Consider the following 15983-nt stretch of genomic DNA (forward strand, 5'->3'; position numbering starts at 1 on the left):
AACATCCATTTATCAACCGCTGTACTGTGTAAGTTTACTGTATGACGTTATGCAAGAGAGGCTGGTACAAACAAATGTAATATATGATATGATATGATATGATATGATATGATATGATATGATATGATATGATATGATATGATATGATATGATATGATATGAATATTGGTCACATGAGCATACTATCAATCAAATATAATCACTGACTACGTTTACATGCACACCAAAATATACTGATATTAACCCGGATAAGGTCATATTCCGACTAAAACCACAATATTTTCTAACAGCAGTTTCTGCTCACCTGAATAAGAATATTAGAGTAATATGTACAGTAAGCCAAAAAATCAGATTATGACATGTGGAGTATTCCTATTTTATTCACATTATCGTGGCATTTATACACCTTAATCGGAATAACTATTCTGACCAGATTTTTTGCTGGATTATTCGGCATTTGCCGCAGTTTGCGACCCATGCCCTGGTTTATGGCTGTTAAACTAGAGTTTGTTAACAAGCAACAAGGCTCCTTGAAAGAATCTGTCATTTTTGAGCTGACAAAACAATGCAAGGCAACGAAAATGACATAAAGTCAGTTCCTTTTCCTTGGATGGGACGGGAATTGTTACCGGGGGGGAAAAAGCGCTGACGTCAAACATCATGACGCTTCTACCACAGAATTTCATAGACAGAATATTCAGAATATGCTGATTGACATGTAAACAGGAATATCCCCATAGCTGCTGAACATGTAAACACCTAATGGAATATTGTCTTAACCGGAGTATGTACCTTCATCAGAATATGCTGTGCATGTAAACATAGTGATTGATTGAATTAGCAATCTGAATATGTTACTACAATCAAGTGAAGTAAAAAATAAGAAATGAAACTTAAAGTTGTTTCACGGAGTGTCTAAGCCAAGGACCAAGATACCTTAGCCAGATATGGTTAGCATTTGACTTTCTGTCAAAGCATTCACTCTATACTATATCTGTCACAGTGCAGCACTGCTTTGATGACACGTCCAATGATTTTCTAACATCTAATTTAGCAGGACTGCAGTAGCTCTCCAGCACGCGATCCTTGTGTTAACCTTTGTGGTATTAATAAAGTTTGCGCTGTCAAGATGATTGAGCAAGCGTCAACAAGTTAGAGATGTACGATAAGAAAACAAAAATGTGCACTGTCAGCATAAGGCCCTTCGTCTCACACTATGTGTGTCTCTAAGCCAGACTGTGGTAAAATGGCTGAGATGACACGTGCTCTCTTTGTGCTCTCTTTGCTTGCAGGCTGGGCAGACATGGCAAAATCTTCCTGACCATCCCCAGCCAGAGCTCCTCAGACGAGCAGAAGTTCATCCAGACCGGCGAGGCTCCCGGCACCGACTCACTGTTTGACATCGACCCCAAGGATGTGGTGTTCTTCATCGGTGGTGTTCCACTGGATGTCAAGGTAATACTTTTATTTTTAACATTAAATCTGTATTTTAATTCTCCTTCTTTCATTCTTTCTTTCTAAATGACTGTTGTTGTTGTTTTTCTGAACCAGCTTCCTCCTCCTCTGAGTCTGGCTCCGTTTGTGGGCTGCATCGAGCTGGGGTCGCTGAACAACGACGTCATCAGTCTGTACAACTTTAAAAACACTCACAAAATGGATCTGGCCACGTCAACACCATGCCCCAGGTAGAACTTCTGCATGCTTGTCGGAATAATTTCCACATAAAAAAAATTTGGGGCGCTGTGTTAATGCCCTGCTAGGTTGGTAGGATGGCCTAGACTTGGAAAGGGGGCCGACTGGTAACCACAAGGTCGCTGGCTCGAACCCCGGCACCGGACAAGGATTGTGTTGTAAAACTATTGGTGGCTGGTGTTACATCTACGGTGCCCACCATTTCCACCATTGTGCCTTTGAGCAAGGCACTTAACCCCAAACTGCTCCAGAGGCGCCGTAATAGCTGACCCTGTGCTCTGACCCCCTCTGAAGTGTGCTATCTTGAGAGGGGAGAAGACATTTCGATATACCTTGTGTAAATTGACAAATAAAGAAACTTAACTTAACTAATGGAGCACAATGCACACACATTAGGGAGCATACACAATGTGAGGCCAATATGAACCAAAACAATTCAGCTTTTGTAACTGTGACTTTTGGTTCTGACTAATAATGCAGTTGATAGTGTTCTTTACTGGTGCCAAAATTAACAAACCTAATTGGCATTCAGTGAAACTTAGAGTTGCCCATTTGTCCAGGTTGTAATCCAGCCTGCTCCTTTGACACGTGTCTGTGTGTTATGAATAATAATTGAAGTATCTGAATGACATACATCATTTCATTCACGATCGCATAGTGTTTAGAAATGTTTGAAGTACCAAATCACATTCCTCCCTCTGCTCTCAGGTACAAGTTGGCCTTTTCCCAGAGTCGCGTTACTAGCTACCTGTTTGATGGAACGGGCTACGCACTCATCAACAACATTGAGAGGAGGGGCAAATTTGGTGTCGTCACTAGGTTTGACATTGCAGTGCGAACTGTGGCAAACAATGGTGTACTCTTCCTCATGGTCAATCAGGTAAATAATTGTTTTCTTTCTTTAACCTTTTGCTAAAGACATAGAATAATATAATCAAAAGTCTAAATTCCAGAAATGATTTTATTTTTAACAATCTCCAAAAGAAACTCGCCATTTGATAAATATAGTGTCAGTGTGACTCCAGACCAGAATGCTTGGGTATCAATACTTTTTTTTTTTAAATGTAATTGAAATTTCTTAATACAAGTTAACCACGATGGGGAGCAGAGCCTTCAGCCACTCTGCTCCCCTGCTCTGGAATGCACTACCCTCCGACATCCGCAACACTGACTCCATATCCCTGTTCAAATCTAAACTCAAAACTCACCTTTTTAAATTTGCTTACCCCTCCTGATCTTTCCATCCCATTGTTGTTTTTAATTTAATTGATTGTACTGTATTTGTCTCATTGTACAGTGTCCTTGAGTGTCATGAAAGGCGCCTTTAAATAAAATGTATTATTATTATTATTATTATTATTATTATTATTATTATTATTATTATTAACGAAGTATAGCAGCATTATTGTTCAATTTCACTGGAATGTCACAGTCAAATCCTAATGGAAGACTAGAGATCTCACTCTGGTGTGTCTCTATTGGGGTTACTAATACATCTAAATAATGTATGTTTATTGTTTATGTCATCTTTTTCAGGACAACTTCTTCCTGTTAGAGTTGAAGAATGGCTTCCTGCGCCTCATGTACGACTTTGGCTTCAGCGGCGGACCTCAGCTCTTTGAGAGTGACCTACCAAAACTGCAGATAAACGACGCACGATACCACGAGGTACACTTCTCCTTACTCATTTGGGGCGACCGTGGCTCAGGTGGTAGAGCGGGTCAGCCAATGATCCAAGGGTTGGCGGTTTGATTCCCGCCCTGCCACCTGTGTCATGGTTATTGTGACCTTGGGCAAGACACTTCACACCCACCTTGCCTCGTGTGAATGTGTATGACTGCTGCATGTTTGAGGTGGTGGTCGGAGGGGCCGTTGGCGTTGAAAGTTCCAACTATGTGTTGCTGTAACCGTAACTGTGTTTTCATAGGTGTCCGTGATCTACCATCAGTCTAAGAAGGTTATCCTACTGGTGGACAAGAGCCACATTAAATCTATGGAGAATCCAAAGACCACCCTGCCTTTCTCCGACATCTACATAGGCGGGGCTCCCTCCAGCATTCTCAAATCCAGGTATGTGTTTCTTTGCTAAAATAGAGAAATACTGTAAACTGTTGAGCCTCATTTGACATAAATCAGCCTACGAGAGGTATCCTAGAGAAGGGAGAGAGAGAGAGAGAGAGAGAGAGAGAGAGAGAGAGAGAGAGAGCAAGCCAGCAAACTGTAGGCTATGCATAATTGTAACGGTACATGCAGTCCAGTATATACCAAGGAGGTCAAAGCGACACCCTGCAGTTGTCCTGACAGACCTGGACTACGCGGATGACATCAGCCTGCTCTCCAACAACGTGGAGCAAGCACAGAAACTCCTGAACAGAGTGGAGCTGGAGTGCGCCAAGGTTGGCCTTCGGCTAAACGCCAAGAAAACAGAGGTCATCACCTACAACATCTCACCGGAGCATCAACCGCTGACAACATCTGGTGGTTCTGTGTATCTGGGCTCATGGGTCAACTCAACCGAGCAGGACCTAAAGGTGAGGAAGGCACTCGCATGGAGGGCCCTGAACAGAATGACCTGTGTTTGGAACTCTAACCTCCCCCGTCAAATCAAACTCAGCTTCTTCTATGCAACGGTAGAGTCTGTACTCCTCTATGGCAGCGAATGCTCGTCCCTGAAGCCAACCTTGAAGTCAGAAGTCTCTAGACGGGTGCTACACCAGGATGCTGCGTGCAGTACTTAACATCAGCAAGAGTACTCATGTTACCAACAGTATCCTGTATGAAGGAATACCAAGGGTTAGCGAGAAAGTAGCTTCTAGAAGAATGAGACTGGCGGGACACTGCCAAAGACACCAAGAGCTGCCAGCCAGCAAATTGGTACTATGGGAACCAAATCATGGTCATCGGTCTCGAGGACGTCCTACACTAACATACGTGGATATACTCAAGAAGGATGCAGGAGCGCAAAGTACCAATGAACTGGCCAGATGTATGGAGAATCGGGATGACTGGAAGCAACGATGGAGGGCTCGTCTGAGGACGACCTAGAGAGAGAGTATATTGTATTCACTGTGGATTGCATCTCATCCCCCCTGCATGTGTTCCGGGGCCTCCTTTATTGCAAATTAAGCACTGATGATATCTTTAAGTAAGAAAATGTGACCCTGGTGCGCTCCGGTGGCGTAGTGGATAGAGCGCGTACCATATTGGCTCCGGCCTTCGTTGCAGTGGTCGCAGGTTCTTATCTGACCCGTTGACCTTTACTGCAGGTCATCCCCCTCTCTCTCTGTCTCCCAATTTCAACTCTGTACTATCTAATAAAGCTTGAAAATGACAACGTATAATCTTTAAAAAAAAATAAAAAATCATGCCTTAAATAGCCTCTTTTTTTAGTGCAGTTTATGATTTCACTATGAGATGTATGACAGTAAGTGTGTTCCCACAGGCCTGAGCTGTCTGCTGCTGTAGGCCTCAAAGGATGCATGAAAGGTTTCCAGTTCCAGAAGAAAGACTTCAACCTGTTGGAGGAGCCCGGCACCATTGGTATCAGCAGCGGCTGCCCCGAGGAGTCCTTTGTGAGCGCTCCCTCCCTATTCACACACATGCGCTTTATCCCTGCGTTCCGAATCGCATACTTTCTACTATGTAGTATGATAGAAAAAAGATTTAGTATGTCCCGACTCTTGTGGCCAGATTTAGGATGGATAGAAAGACCTGGATGTCTACCACATCCCGCCAAGATTTTTAGTGTTGAAAACAGCTTCCTATCTGGGCGATTCTGACCCATAATCCAGTGCGAACCTGAAGTGACGTCACATCAACCTGGAGCCTCCATATGAAAACACACAGGGATGCGACAGATACAAAAGCAAGAGGCAAGATCAAGGCGCAATGTTATGATGAAATAAATAAGTAAAAGTATGTCCCAATAGTATGCATACTGCATCCCAACTAGATTTGTTTTATCGTTAAATGTAGTATGTCGGAACGCAGGGCAAATGTCCCTCTGGAGTCAATAGCACATATCCATGAGTATAGATTGCGCACACAGTGTCACACACACACACACACATACACACACACACACACACACACACACACACACACACACACACACACACACACAATTGGCTGTTCTATTTGAAGAGCTTTCACACGAGCCAATCAGTAGACAATATACCCATTGGGGGATCACTGAACTGTAATAGGTGATTAATGTAAATTGTGTTATTGTGTTATTGTGACAGATGTCCCGTAAAGCCTATTTCAGCGGAGAGGGCTACATGGGATCCACGGCTAAGATTTCCCCCTTCGACAGCTACGAGGGAGGGCTCAACTTCAGAACGCTGCAGCCCAGTGGACTCCTGTTCTACCACAATGAAGGGGTATGAATGAACCCATCTATTGTCTATACACATGGGAAAAAGTCACACTTCAGAAAGTGCTTTAATGCTACATTGTATTGCTTGGGTGTGAGAAGTTTTGTCTGTGCTGTTGTTGTTGTTGTTGTTTGAAGAATTTTTAGTTTTTTTAAATCATAAATCAAGCTGAATCAAGAGTTTAAAAAAATGGGGGGGAATTTTTTTTTTTTTAATTATAGTCACACAAAAATAATCCTTCTCAATGATCACTTCTGCCCCACTAGAATATTTGGTAGAGTGTTTATCTGCACGGTCCTCCTCTCTCTGGCTGTATGTTACATAGTAGCATAGTTGGTATTGCATTTGTTTTTAGAAGCAATTGAACAGGTGTACCAAATAAAGTGGCCGGTGAGTCTATATCAGCCAATAGAAATGTGTATGCAGTACCCAGGGTTTTAACCTGTAGAGGCAGTCACTATGCAGATTTATACCATACGACGTTCAATAAACATACTTTTAAGACCTTATTGTATTGCTAAAGTAATAACTATGAACGTTTTCTTTCCCCCGCTACAGTCCGAGGAGTTCAGCATCGCTCTGGAGAATGGAGCAGTGGTGCTGAACTGCAGAGGCACGCGGGTTAAATCACACAAGAAGCAATACAACGACGGAAGGACACACTTCTTAGTGGCCACAGTCAACACTCAGAAGTGAGTATATTCGGCTCCACAGCTGCAGTATTTGCTATAGCAGCTGTCCTTTGTGCACACCTGTTTTAAGTTAAGTCTCTTCGTACTGTTTCCTGTCAACTGTACAAAGTCAAATAGACTTAACTATACCCAAACGGAGGGACCAAATTCCACTAAGAGCTGTTTTTCATCTCCAATTATGAATTAAAGATTATTTCATGCACTTTTTCAGGGTTTTTCAAAATGTATATGGGAGATAAAACAACCATCTCCCTTTTTCTTCACCTCCACCTTTTTGAAAACCTGTGTTCAAAAACTATATTCAGATTTTCCACCCCTAGTGACATCATGAGGGGAGAGGCCACACCCCTCATTACCAACCTAACTTAGCACTACCTCCACCTGTGATAAGCAACTCCCCCAGATCCCCTGAATCTAACTGGCAGTTAGATTAAAACCGTCAGTAGGATTCGGGGCCAAACAGAGACAGGCTTTAAAACGGAGCGTTTCAGACAGAAGCTGAAAAGAGGAGATTTGACAATGGCACTGTGAGAAATAGGTAGGGTTTTCTGGACACTATACCATGAAAACAGTTCTAAGTGGAAACCCAAATGACAATTTTTAACCAGAAAATTAGCGTGATATGTGACCTTTAACCATTGTGAGAAAGTACTGTATGCACCATAATATATATAATTACTAATACAAAATATTCGCAACATGTGCGCCACTATTTCCCAAAGCAACTTGTAATTTTCTCTGTTAACAGTAATTTATTTTGTGTACTTTGTGCATGTCTTATTTGATGCTAAAATGTATTTTTCTTTCAGGTATTCACTGTTGCTGGACGACAAAGACAAGCAGGAGAAGAAGCGCCCGTCCTCAGCCACCACATCTTCATCAGGTCCCACTGTCCAGACCTTCTACTACGGAGGCTCTCCTAGCAGCACCTTCAAGAACTTCACAGGCTGCATCAGCTACGCATACATCAACAGGTAAATCAGCCAGTCACTACAGCCAAGAGTAAGAGCAGATACAAACCACAAAATATATATATAAATATATATATACCAATCAATTGATCCTATGGGTTGTACTGGGCCAAATGTATTTTTTTTTTTTTTTTTTGCACGTTAAAAAAAATTCACAACAGATCCATTAAAAAATATAAACCAGACCCAAAAAACATTTGAATATAAGAATCTAACACAAATAAAGCAAACAATCAGGGAAATCAATTAATTCTGTTACAAGACTATCAAAATATATATACTGTATATACTGTATAGATACACACACGGTATATGGGGTTACATTTGAATTTGCAAACAGTCATGTTTAACATATGAACTGTGTGCCTGTGTTTGATGTAGACAGGACCGGGACATTGAGCCTGAAGACTTCCAGAAGTACACAGAGAAGGTGCAGACCTCGCTCCAGGACTGTCCGGTGGAGCGGCCCCCTGCTGCCCTGCTGTCCAGGCAGCCTGCTAGAGCCAGAGGCAGCCACAAGGCCTCCAGCCCCCCTCTGGGCCTTCTGGAGCACCAGGAGCCCTCAGAGCTGAGCGTGGAGCCCTGCTACCTGTCCTCGAGCCCCAGAGCTACCCAACAAGCCTTCCACTACGGAGGCATCGCCAACAGCAGGCAGCACTACACACACCTGCCCGACTCACTCTCTCAGAGGTATGTCAAACCTCAGAGTTATACCAGTATAACCTCAAGGTCTAGGCTTTTCAAAAGGCCTCATTTTGCACAAGTGCCCTTTCACAGGTTTTATTTTGCCTCCATGTTGTCCACTTAGCAGTACAGCAATCCGAGTATACAGTATAGTCAATGGGCCACAGCCTTTGAATTCATAACTCACTCGTAGCTATTGTAACCTCAGCGGGACACAGTGTAGTCCACTGATTAATTCAAGGAAGAGGAAAAACGCCACACAATAAACAAAGACATTTTTCATTCACTCTTGCCGAGTTGACTACACACGGCAGTTCATCTCTCAAACGCAAATGATGATTCTGTCGACCAATCAGCAGTGTAGCTCCACGGTTTGTTGTTACCCAACGAAATGGGGACAAAGATAGGTACGGCACGGTTCACTCATTTTGGTACCCTTCCCAACTTTTGACAGTGGAAACGCAAATGAATGTGTGCTGTACCGAAACCAAAGTGTACCGCTCTCAGTGGAAACAAAGGCTTTTGTATTCTGCACGCTTGACGAAAATGTACCTTCCACCCTCCCCAGGTCCCACTTCTCCCTGTCCCTGAAGACCAACTCATCCTCCGGCCTCATCTTCTATGTATCTGACGTCCAGGAGGATAACTTCATGGCTCTGTTTATGGCCCACGGCAAGCTGCTCTACACCTTCAACGTAGCGCAGCAAAGAGTCAAGATCAAGAGCGAGGAGAAATACAATGACGGTGCATGGCACGATGTAAGTCCTGTCACTGTGTACATTATGTTGTTTACACTCACCGGCAACTTTATTAGGTACACCTGTTCAATGGCTTATAAAAACTAAAAGCTAATCAGCCAATCACATGGCAGCAATTTAATGCATTTAGGCATTTAGACGTGGTCAAGACAATGTACTGAAGTCAAACCGAGCATCAGAATGGGGAAGAAAGGGGGTTTAGGTGACTTTGAACATGGCATGGTTGATGGTGCACGGCAGGATGGATCCATACTTTCATGTTGTTTACGCCAAATTCAGGCCAAATTCTGAACCTGCCATCTGAATGTCGCAACTGAAATCGAGACTCATCAGACCAGGCATGATTTTTCAATCTTCTATTGTCCAATATAGGGGATCCTGTGAGAATTGTAGCCTCATTTTCCTGTTTTTAGCTGACTGGAGTGGCACCCGGTGGGGTCTACTGCTGCTGTAGCCCATCTGCTTCAAGGTTGGACGTGTTGTGCGTTCAGAGATGGTATTCTGCATACCCTGGTTGTAACGAGTGGTTATTTGAGTTACTGGTGCGTTTCTATCAACTTGAACCAGTATGCCCATCCTCCACTGACCTCTGACTTCAACAAGGCATTTTACGTCCACACAAATGCCGCTCACTGGATATTTTTTCTTTTTCAGACCATTCTCTGTAAACCCGAGAGATGGTTTAGAGTGAAAATCCCAGTAGATCAGCAGTTTCTGAAATACTCATACCAGCCCTCCTGGCACCCTCAACATTGCCATGTTCAAAGTCACTTAAAACCCATTACTTACCCATTCTGTTGCTCGGTTTCAACCTCAATAAGTTGTCCCGTCCAGGTCTACATGCCTAAATGCATTGAGTTGCTGCCATGTGATTGGCTGATTATTTATATGTGTTAACAAGAAAATGAACCGCTGTACCTAATAAAGTGGCCGGTGAGTGTATATATATATATATATCGGTGGATGTGTGTTTAGTTATTATGTGTCAACAATTAGTTTTTCTGACGACCTCCTCTCTTCCCCCTGCCAAAAGGTTATTTTTATCCGTGATGGGAGCATGGGCCGGTTAATAATCGATGGGCTCACGGTGCTTGAAGACAGAGCTGAGGGGAACAACAGCTCCTGGCATGTCAGCAGTCCCATCTATGTTGGAGGAGTTCCTCCAGGGAGAGCCCAGAAGAACATTCAGGTATGACTTTATGTGGAAGAGATTTAAACACAGGAAGAATGGCTTGCCTTTTACTTCCACATTTTACTCCGCTTGTTGTGATTATGAAGCAGAGCCCCGTGAAGTCTGTCTATTTAAACTTGATGTGATAAATGTCTTTCCATGTTTGTTACATTTCTTTTTTAGAGAAACTCTGCCTACAGCTTCAGTGGCTGTCTGAAGAACCTGCAGCTGGATGGCCAGTGGCTGTCCTCGCTGGAGGAGAGCTTTGGAGTGACTCCATGCTTCCAGGGGACCTCCGAGGCAGGGACATACTTCTCAGAGGAGGGAGGATACGTCGTGCTGGGTACATGTCAACAGTTTTTTTCTTTTTCTTTGTTTTTTTTCTTCAGATTATTATTTGGCATTTGGGGCGGGGGCTCTCACCACTACACCAAGAGCACGCCTTAGTGGTTTGGTTTTTAAATGTAGAACAAAGGAGCAAATAAACCCAAAGTTTTCGCACGTCAATCTTTCTTCTCAGATGTAAAAAAGCATGTACATTTGGCCGGATCTGAAACTCTTCGCAAAACCGAAAACATCTGTTATATTACACGGCTCATTGGATTTCCTTTTTGGACAAACGGACAAGCCCCTCTGTTCTCTCACCACCAATGTGTGCACGGAGAGAGAGAGAGAGAGTGTGGTCAGGCTAAGGGATACATGATACGCTCAGTGCAGCTGTGGTTGAAGTAAAGCCCTTATGAACTGGGGCTGCAGCTGTTGAACAGTTGCAGTAGTTTCACATGAACACAACGTCACAGATACAAATGGCTGATTGAGGTGAGACACGGAAGGCATTGTTTTGTCAAGCACTGCTCACTCTTGAGATGTTTGTCTTATGTATCTTCCATAACATGTCTCCTCTCATACTAGTATAAATCAAAGGTCCAAAATGCACATTGAGATGTTTATTTGTCTAAACCTTGTCTGTTTGTATATTTCTCCTATACAACCATCTTTAATGGACATCATCTCATCATCAGTTTTTCTTTCAATACTCTGAACCAAAAAATCTCAACTTCTAAAGCACTTACATCATCTAAACCTTCCATAATCATTCCGAGCACTAATCTGAAGTTATTACCGAAGGATTTGCATATTCATTCAAATATTTCTGGAAAAAATTGTAAGGCAAAGTTTAACGATTATATCTTTAAGTTCAAATATTTATCATTTTCACCTGCTTTGATCTTGCCTCTCTCTCTGCTTGGCTCCCACAGATGAAACATTTGACCTGGGGCTCAGGTTTGAGTTGGTGATGGAGGTGCGCCCCCGTGTGGCATCTGGAGTGCTACTGCACGTCCGCACAGCAGAGGGATATTTCACCATGTACATTCATCAAGGGGAGGTTAGTCATTGGTAGCCTGGCTCCGCCTGCCTACCTACTTCCGCTCACATTTCATTTTCCCTTCAGCAGTCAGTCTGGGGCTGTGGTGAATTTCTCATTTTTAGCTCAGGAAAATCTCCGGCCGTCCAATCAGCGAACAGAGCGAGTGGCTAAGAACAATGACGTCGAAGTTGCACTCCAGTTTCAGTTGAATGCTGTGTTCCTTTATACTCGGAACTCGGAGATTTCTGACTTGGTAGTTCCGAGTTCCGACCTGTCTGTGTTCCAGTGCATCTGCTCGCGAAAGAATGGACGCCTACAACCTTTCTCATCCAAATAACTAAACGTTAGGCTCTAACAAGTTACCGTTGCCAGGTACCAGTAGATCCATAGACTACAATATGTAGTGAAGTCGGAAATTTCCGAGTTCCCAGTACAACTGGAACGCATCGTCAGAAGCCGGCTCATGACATACGTCACGACCAAACCGTATGCGATTGGTTGGCTGATCCAGAGTGGCACTGGTCAGATCCAATAGTTTTAAACTTCAACAGACACCCGCCTCCAAGTGAGTGAACGTTTGCCAAATAGAGCAGTTCCAGACCTTCTGTACAAATGAAATGAAGTACGATGGTCTGGTTGGACCAGGCTAAGTCATTGGCACAGTCATTTAGAAAAAAAACTTTACACCTTGAGGACAGCATGTATGAATCCAAAATGCATCTTATGTTCAAAAGTATATGGATAGAACATTGGTGTGTGTGTGTGTGTTTGCAGGTGGTGGTTCTTGTGAACGATGGGTCTCATGAGTTCTTCACAAAGGTGACCCCGCGACAGGGTCTATGTGCTGGGGACTGGCACAGAATCACTGGTGAGACGCTCCTCATTCACACACTGAAAGACTGAAAAGCTTTAAAGAGTCAACGATGGCTGTTTTAACTCAAATCTTAAGTGTTTGTTGTAGCCTAATTTCACACTCTGACACCAGTCTGGAAGGTGGAGTCTGAAATTTTAGAAAATGTTTGCCAGAAAAGCTTCTTGTCCATATCAATAAATATCCCATCACAATCCTTTACCTGGAATTACTGTGTGTGTGCTGAAAAAAATCCAGTCCTCATACTCAGCCTAGGTTATGTAAATGGTCATGCTAGCTACGTTGCAGATTTTCATTGTCTCATATCCAGCACAACTAATTTGACATGTCAACAATGAAAGAGATCTATACATGAGGCAAGGCAAGGCAAGGCAAGGCAAGGCAAGTTTATTTATATAGCACAATTCAGACACAAGGCCACTCAAAGTGCTTTACAGGGGCAAGATTAGAATACATAAAACACATTATAAAACATTTAAAAGCAAATAACAGAAGCAAATAAAAATAAAAAATAAAAAAAAATGAAAATGAATGAGGATTCAAATCAGGTGTTTGCCTCTGTACCTTGAAGGGCCAGACAAAAAAACATTAACTTCCTTATAGTAGTACAGAATTGAGATACTTGTATTTCAAGCACTTTCTTTTTTTTCTCAACATGCTGCATGGTTATCATAGAATATATTATGCCATTATTTTTGGCTAAACTGATGCATTGTATTGTGTTTGATGTTAGTGATCCGGGATGCCAATGTAGTCCAGCTGGATGTAGACTCAGAGATCAACCATGTGGTGGGCCCTCTCAACCCCAGCCCCACTGACACCAGGAAGCCAGTGTTCATCGGTGGAGCTCCAGGTCAGACAACCAACACCTTACTGATTAAAACATACAAGATGGTTCATTTCAGCCTGGAAATCCAGACCCATATCTAAAACGATAGAGGGTCTGGCCACGATCAATAGTAATTCGCAACTCAAGGGGCGGCTCCTATTCGTGCATTTCAAATGCCACTGCACACAATTGGATAGCACTCTAACTAATCAGAGCAATGAACAAGGTGACGTATTAAGCCCTGTTCGTTTAGCGAACAGCTGTTAAACTGATAAATTAAACTTTTGCTATGGTCGGTCGGCAAAACAGAACATTCTTCTTACTTGCTAATGAAAGATTTGAGTGCCTTCTTCCGAATCGTAAAGGTTTGAGGCCAAAGCAGTCTCAAACTCAAACAACATATCCACAGCCATCTTTGATGTTTACTGTCACGGCTTCGACGGCGCATGCACAGCACTATCGTCATCTGGTTACGTCCTCCCCAGAGCACCATACATAGGGCTCTGGCCCGCCCATATCAGAAAGAACGATTGATTGGAAGCTCAGGATTTCTTGACATATTAAATGAGCTTCAATGGAGAGTGTCCAACCCCCACAGGCCCAGCAAATTTAATTTGCTAGCGCCTAGCTGCAGGTCTGAATTTCCAGGCTAGGTTTATTTCTCATATGCACAAAAATTACAGGAGCAGTCATTGGCAATGTAATTCTTAATTTGCCAGGCTCCTCTCAACAATACAATAAAGAAGAACAAATGTACACTCAACAAAAATACAAACGCAACACTTTTGTTTTTGCTCCCATTTTTCATGAGATGGACTTAAAGATCTAAAATTCATTCCAGATACACAATATTACCATTTATCTCAAACATTGTTCACAAATCTGTCTAAATGTGTGATAGTGAGCACTTCTGCTTTGCTGAGATAATCCATCCCACCTCACAGGTGTGCCACATCAAGATGCTGATCTGACATCATGATTAGTGCACAGGTGTGCCTTAGACTGTCCACAATAAAAGGCCACCCTGAAATGTGCATAATAGAAACCCACGAGGTGAAAATAACAACACCTGAGACACAAATAAACACAAAAGTAATGCACAGTGCAGATAGAAAGTGTAGAGATAAGGTGCACCGTATAAATACAAATTAGAATGCTAAATAAAGTTAAATAAAATGTAGACAAAATAATACTGAATAATAACTGTAGTGAAATTGGATAATGTACGTGTGATAGAATGATGCATCTCCTGTCATGCCAACATTGAGACCTTTCTCATGGAGTGACTCAATCCTTCTCCCCTCCTCTCAGATATTTTCCTCCCAGAGAACATGGCCACCAGGCAGGCCTACGTGGGCTGTGTGAGGAACCTGACCATCAACCACAGCCCCGTCAGCTTCAGTAAGGCCGCTCTGGTCAGTGGAGCCGTCAGCGTTGGAACATGTCCAGCTGCATAACCCCACCACCATCTCTATCCCCCCCCCCCCCCCCCATGATGTACCACTGACCAAAACATGTTTAAAAAATTCTCTTTTTGTGAACCATAACCATTAAGAGAACTAATTGTCACTGTTTTTTTTTCATAATGTGTCACGTTTTTGCCTTTGTTTCTCTCTTTTACTGTAATTATTCTTTTACATGTAAAATGTCTCATCTTTCATGTCAAAAATACGACCAAAATGTTTCCCGAATATAAAAATAAGCAATAAATAAGAGAATGAGAATGTGAAGAGATTTCAAGTTCAGACCCGTCCTGTTGAACCTAACAGTGTAACCTGTATTTATGATATGAGAGACCCACTTATTGTTAAGTCATTTTAGGTTCCATCAGCCCCCTTTATAATCTCAATGGCACATTTATTTTTTACAAGCTCATGTTCAAAACTTTCCCTTTTCTACTGTTTTGTTTCTGTTGATTAAAAAATATTTTACATTCATTTAAGCTTGGCCTTTTCTTGTTTATCTTCCCATTATTTAGAAGAACACAACAAACCAAAAGGCTACAGGCTGTTGATCATTTGTCAATTATTATCAGGGGTTTTATTGTCTATTTAGATTGCATATCAGTTACACAGACATAGAAATGCTTCCTGAAACTATCGCTGACCAGCCGTCATCAACAACTTTCATAGAAAGCCAACAAGAAGGACTGCAAACAAATCCATTCTATTTTTATTCTAACAGGCCTATTGTTTATTATTTAAGAATTCAGGACTTTTACTTTACTCCCTCTGACGCTGTACAAACTACTTCTCCATCCCTCTCCATCATGTGCTAGTCAAACACAGGGATACATTCAGTCAAACTGGAGCCTATCCTCTCTCAGAGTTTCACACACTCTGAGTCAATAGACTGGACCAGGACTGTTCACTTTCACCCTCCTCAAACTATAAGCATCTAAGAATATATTTATATGTGCAACCTTCATCAGTGCAATAATTTAACTGTAGCCTATAATTCACTTTATAGACCTATTATAGGGCTAATTAACCTAGGCCTAGGCTGTATAATATTTTGCTTATTTAAGATAGCCTATAAAATAACACTTCTGATGGCAATATTTGTAGGCC

The 15983-nt window shown here is 42.4% G+C and overlaps 1 protein-coding gene across 1 annotated transcript in view; it reads left to right on the plus strand.

Moving 5' to 3' along the window:
- lama4 (laminin, alpha 4) overlaps positions 1-15344 on the plus strand; it is a 46059-nt gene extending 30715 nt beyond the window's left edge. Inside the window, exons 23-39 of the mRNA XM_080047788.1 lie at positions 1293-1455; positions 1552-1685; positions 2401-2572; positions 3229-3360; positions 3620-3762; positions 5135-5264; positions 5937-6074; positions 6627-6760; positions 7570-7734; positions 8113-8421; positions 8984-9173; positions 10207-10362; positions 10528-10687; positions 11604-11731; positions 12488-12581; positions 13318-13437; positions 14725-15344. Of these exons, the coding sequence (XP_079903914.1) occupies positions 1293-1455; positions 1552-1685; positions 2401-2572; positions 3229-3360; positions 3620-3762; positions 5135-5264; positions 5937-6074; positions 6627-6760; positions 7570-7734; positions 8113-8421; positions 8984-9173; positions 10207-10362; positions 10528-10687; positions 11604-11731; positions 12488-12581; positions 13318-13437; positions 14725-14870 (2614 nt within the window). The 3' untranslated portion in view covers positions 14871-15344. The remainder of the gene's footprint in view (positions 1-1292; positions 1456-1551; positions 1686-2400; positions 2573-3228; positions 3361-3619; positions 3763-5134; positions 5265-5936; positions 6075-6626; positions 6761-7569; positions 7735-8112; positions 8422-8983; positions 9174-10206; positions 10363-10527; positions 10688-11603; positions 11732-12487; positions 12582-13317; positions 13438-14724) is intronic.
- Positions 15345-15983: the final 639 nt, after the last annotated feature.

Source organism: Ammodytes marinus (genome assembly GCF_949987685.1).
Source record: "Ammodytes marinus genome assembly, chromosome: 19".
In the NCBI taxonomy this organism is placed as follows: domain Eukaryota; kingdom Metazoa; phylum Chordata; class Actinopteri; order Uranoscopiformes; family Ammodytidae; genus Ammodytes; species Ammodytes marinus.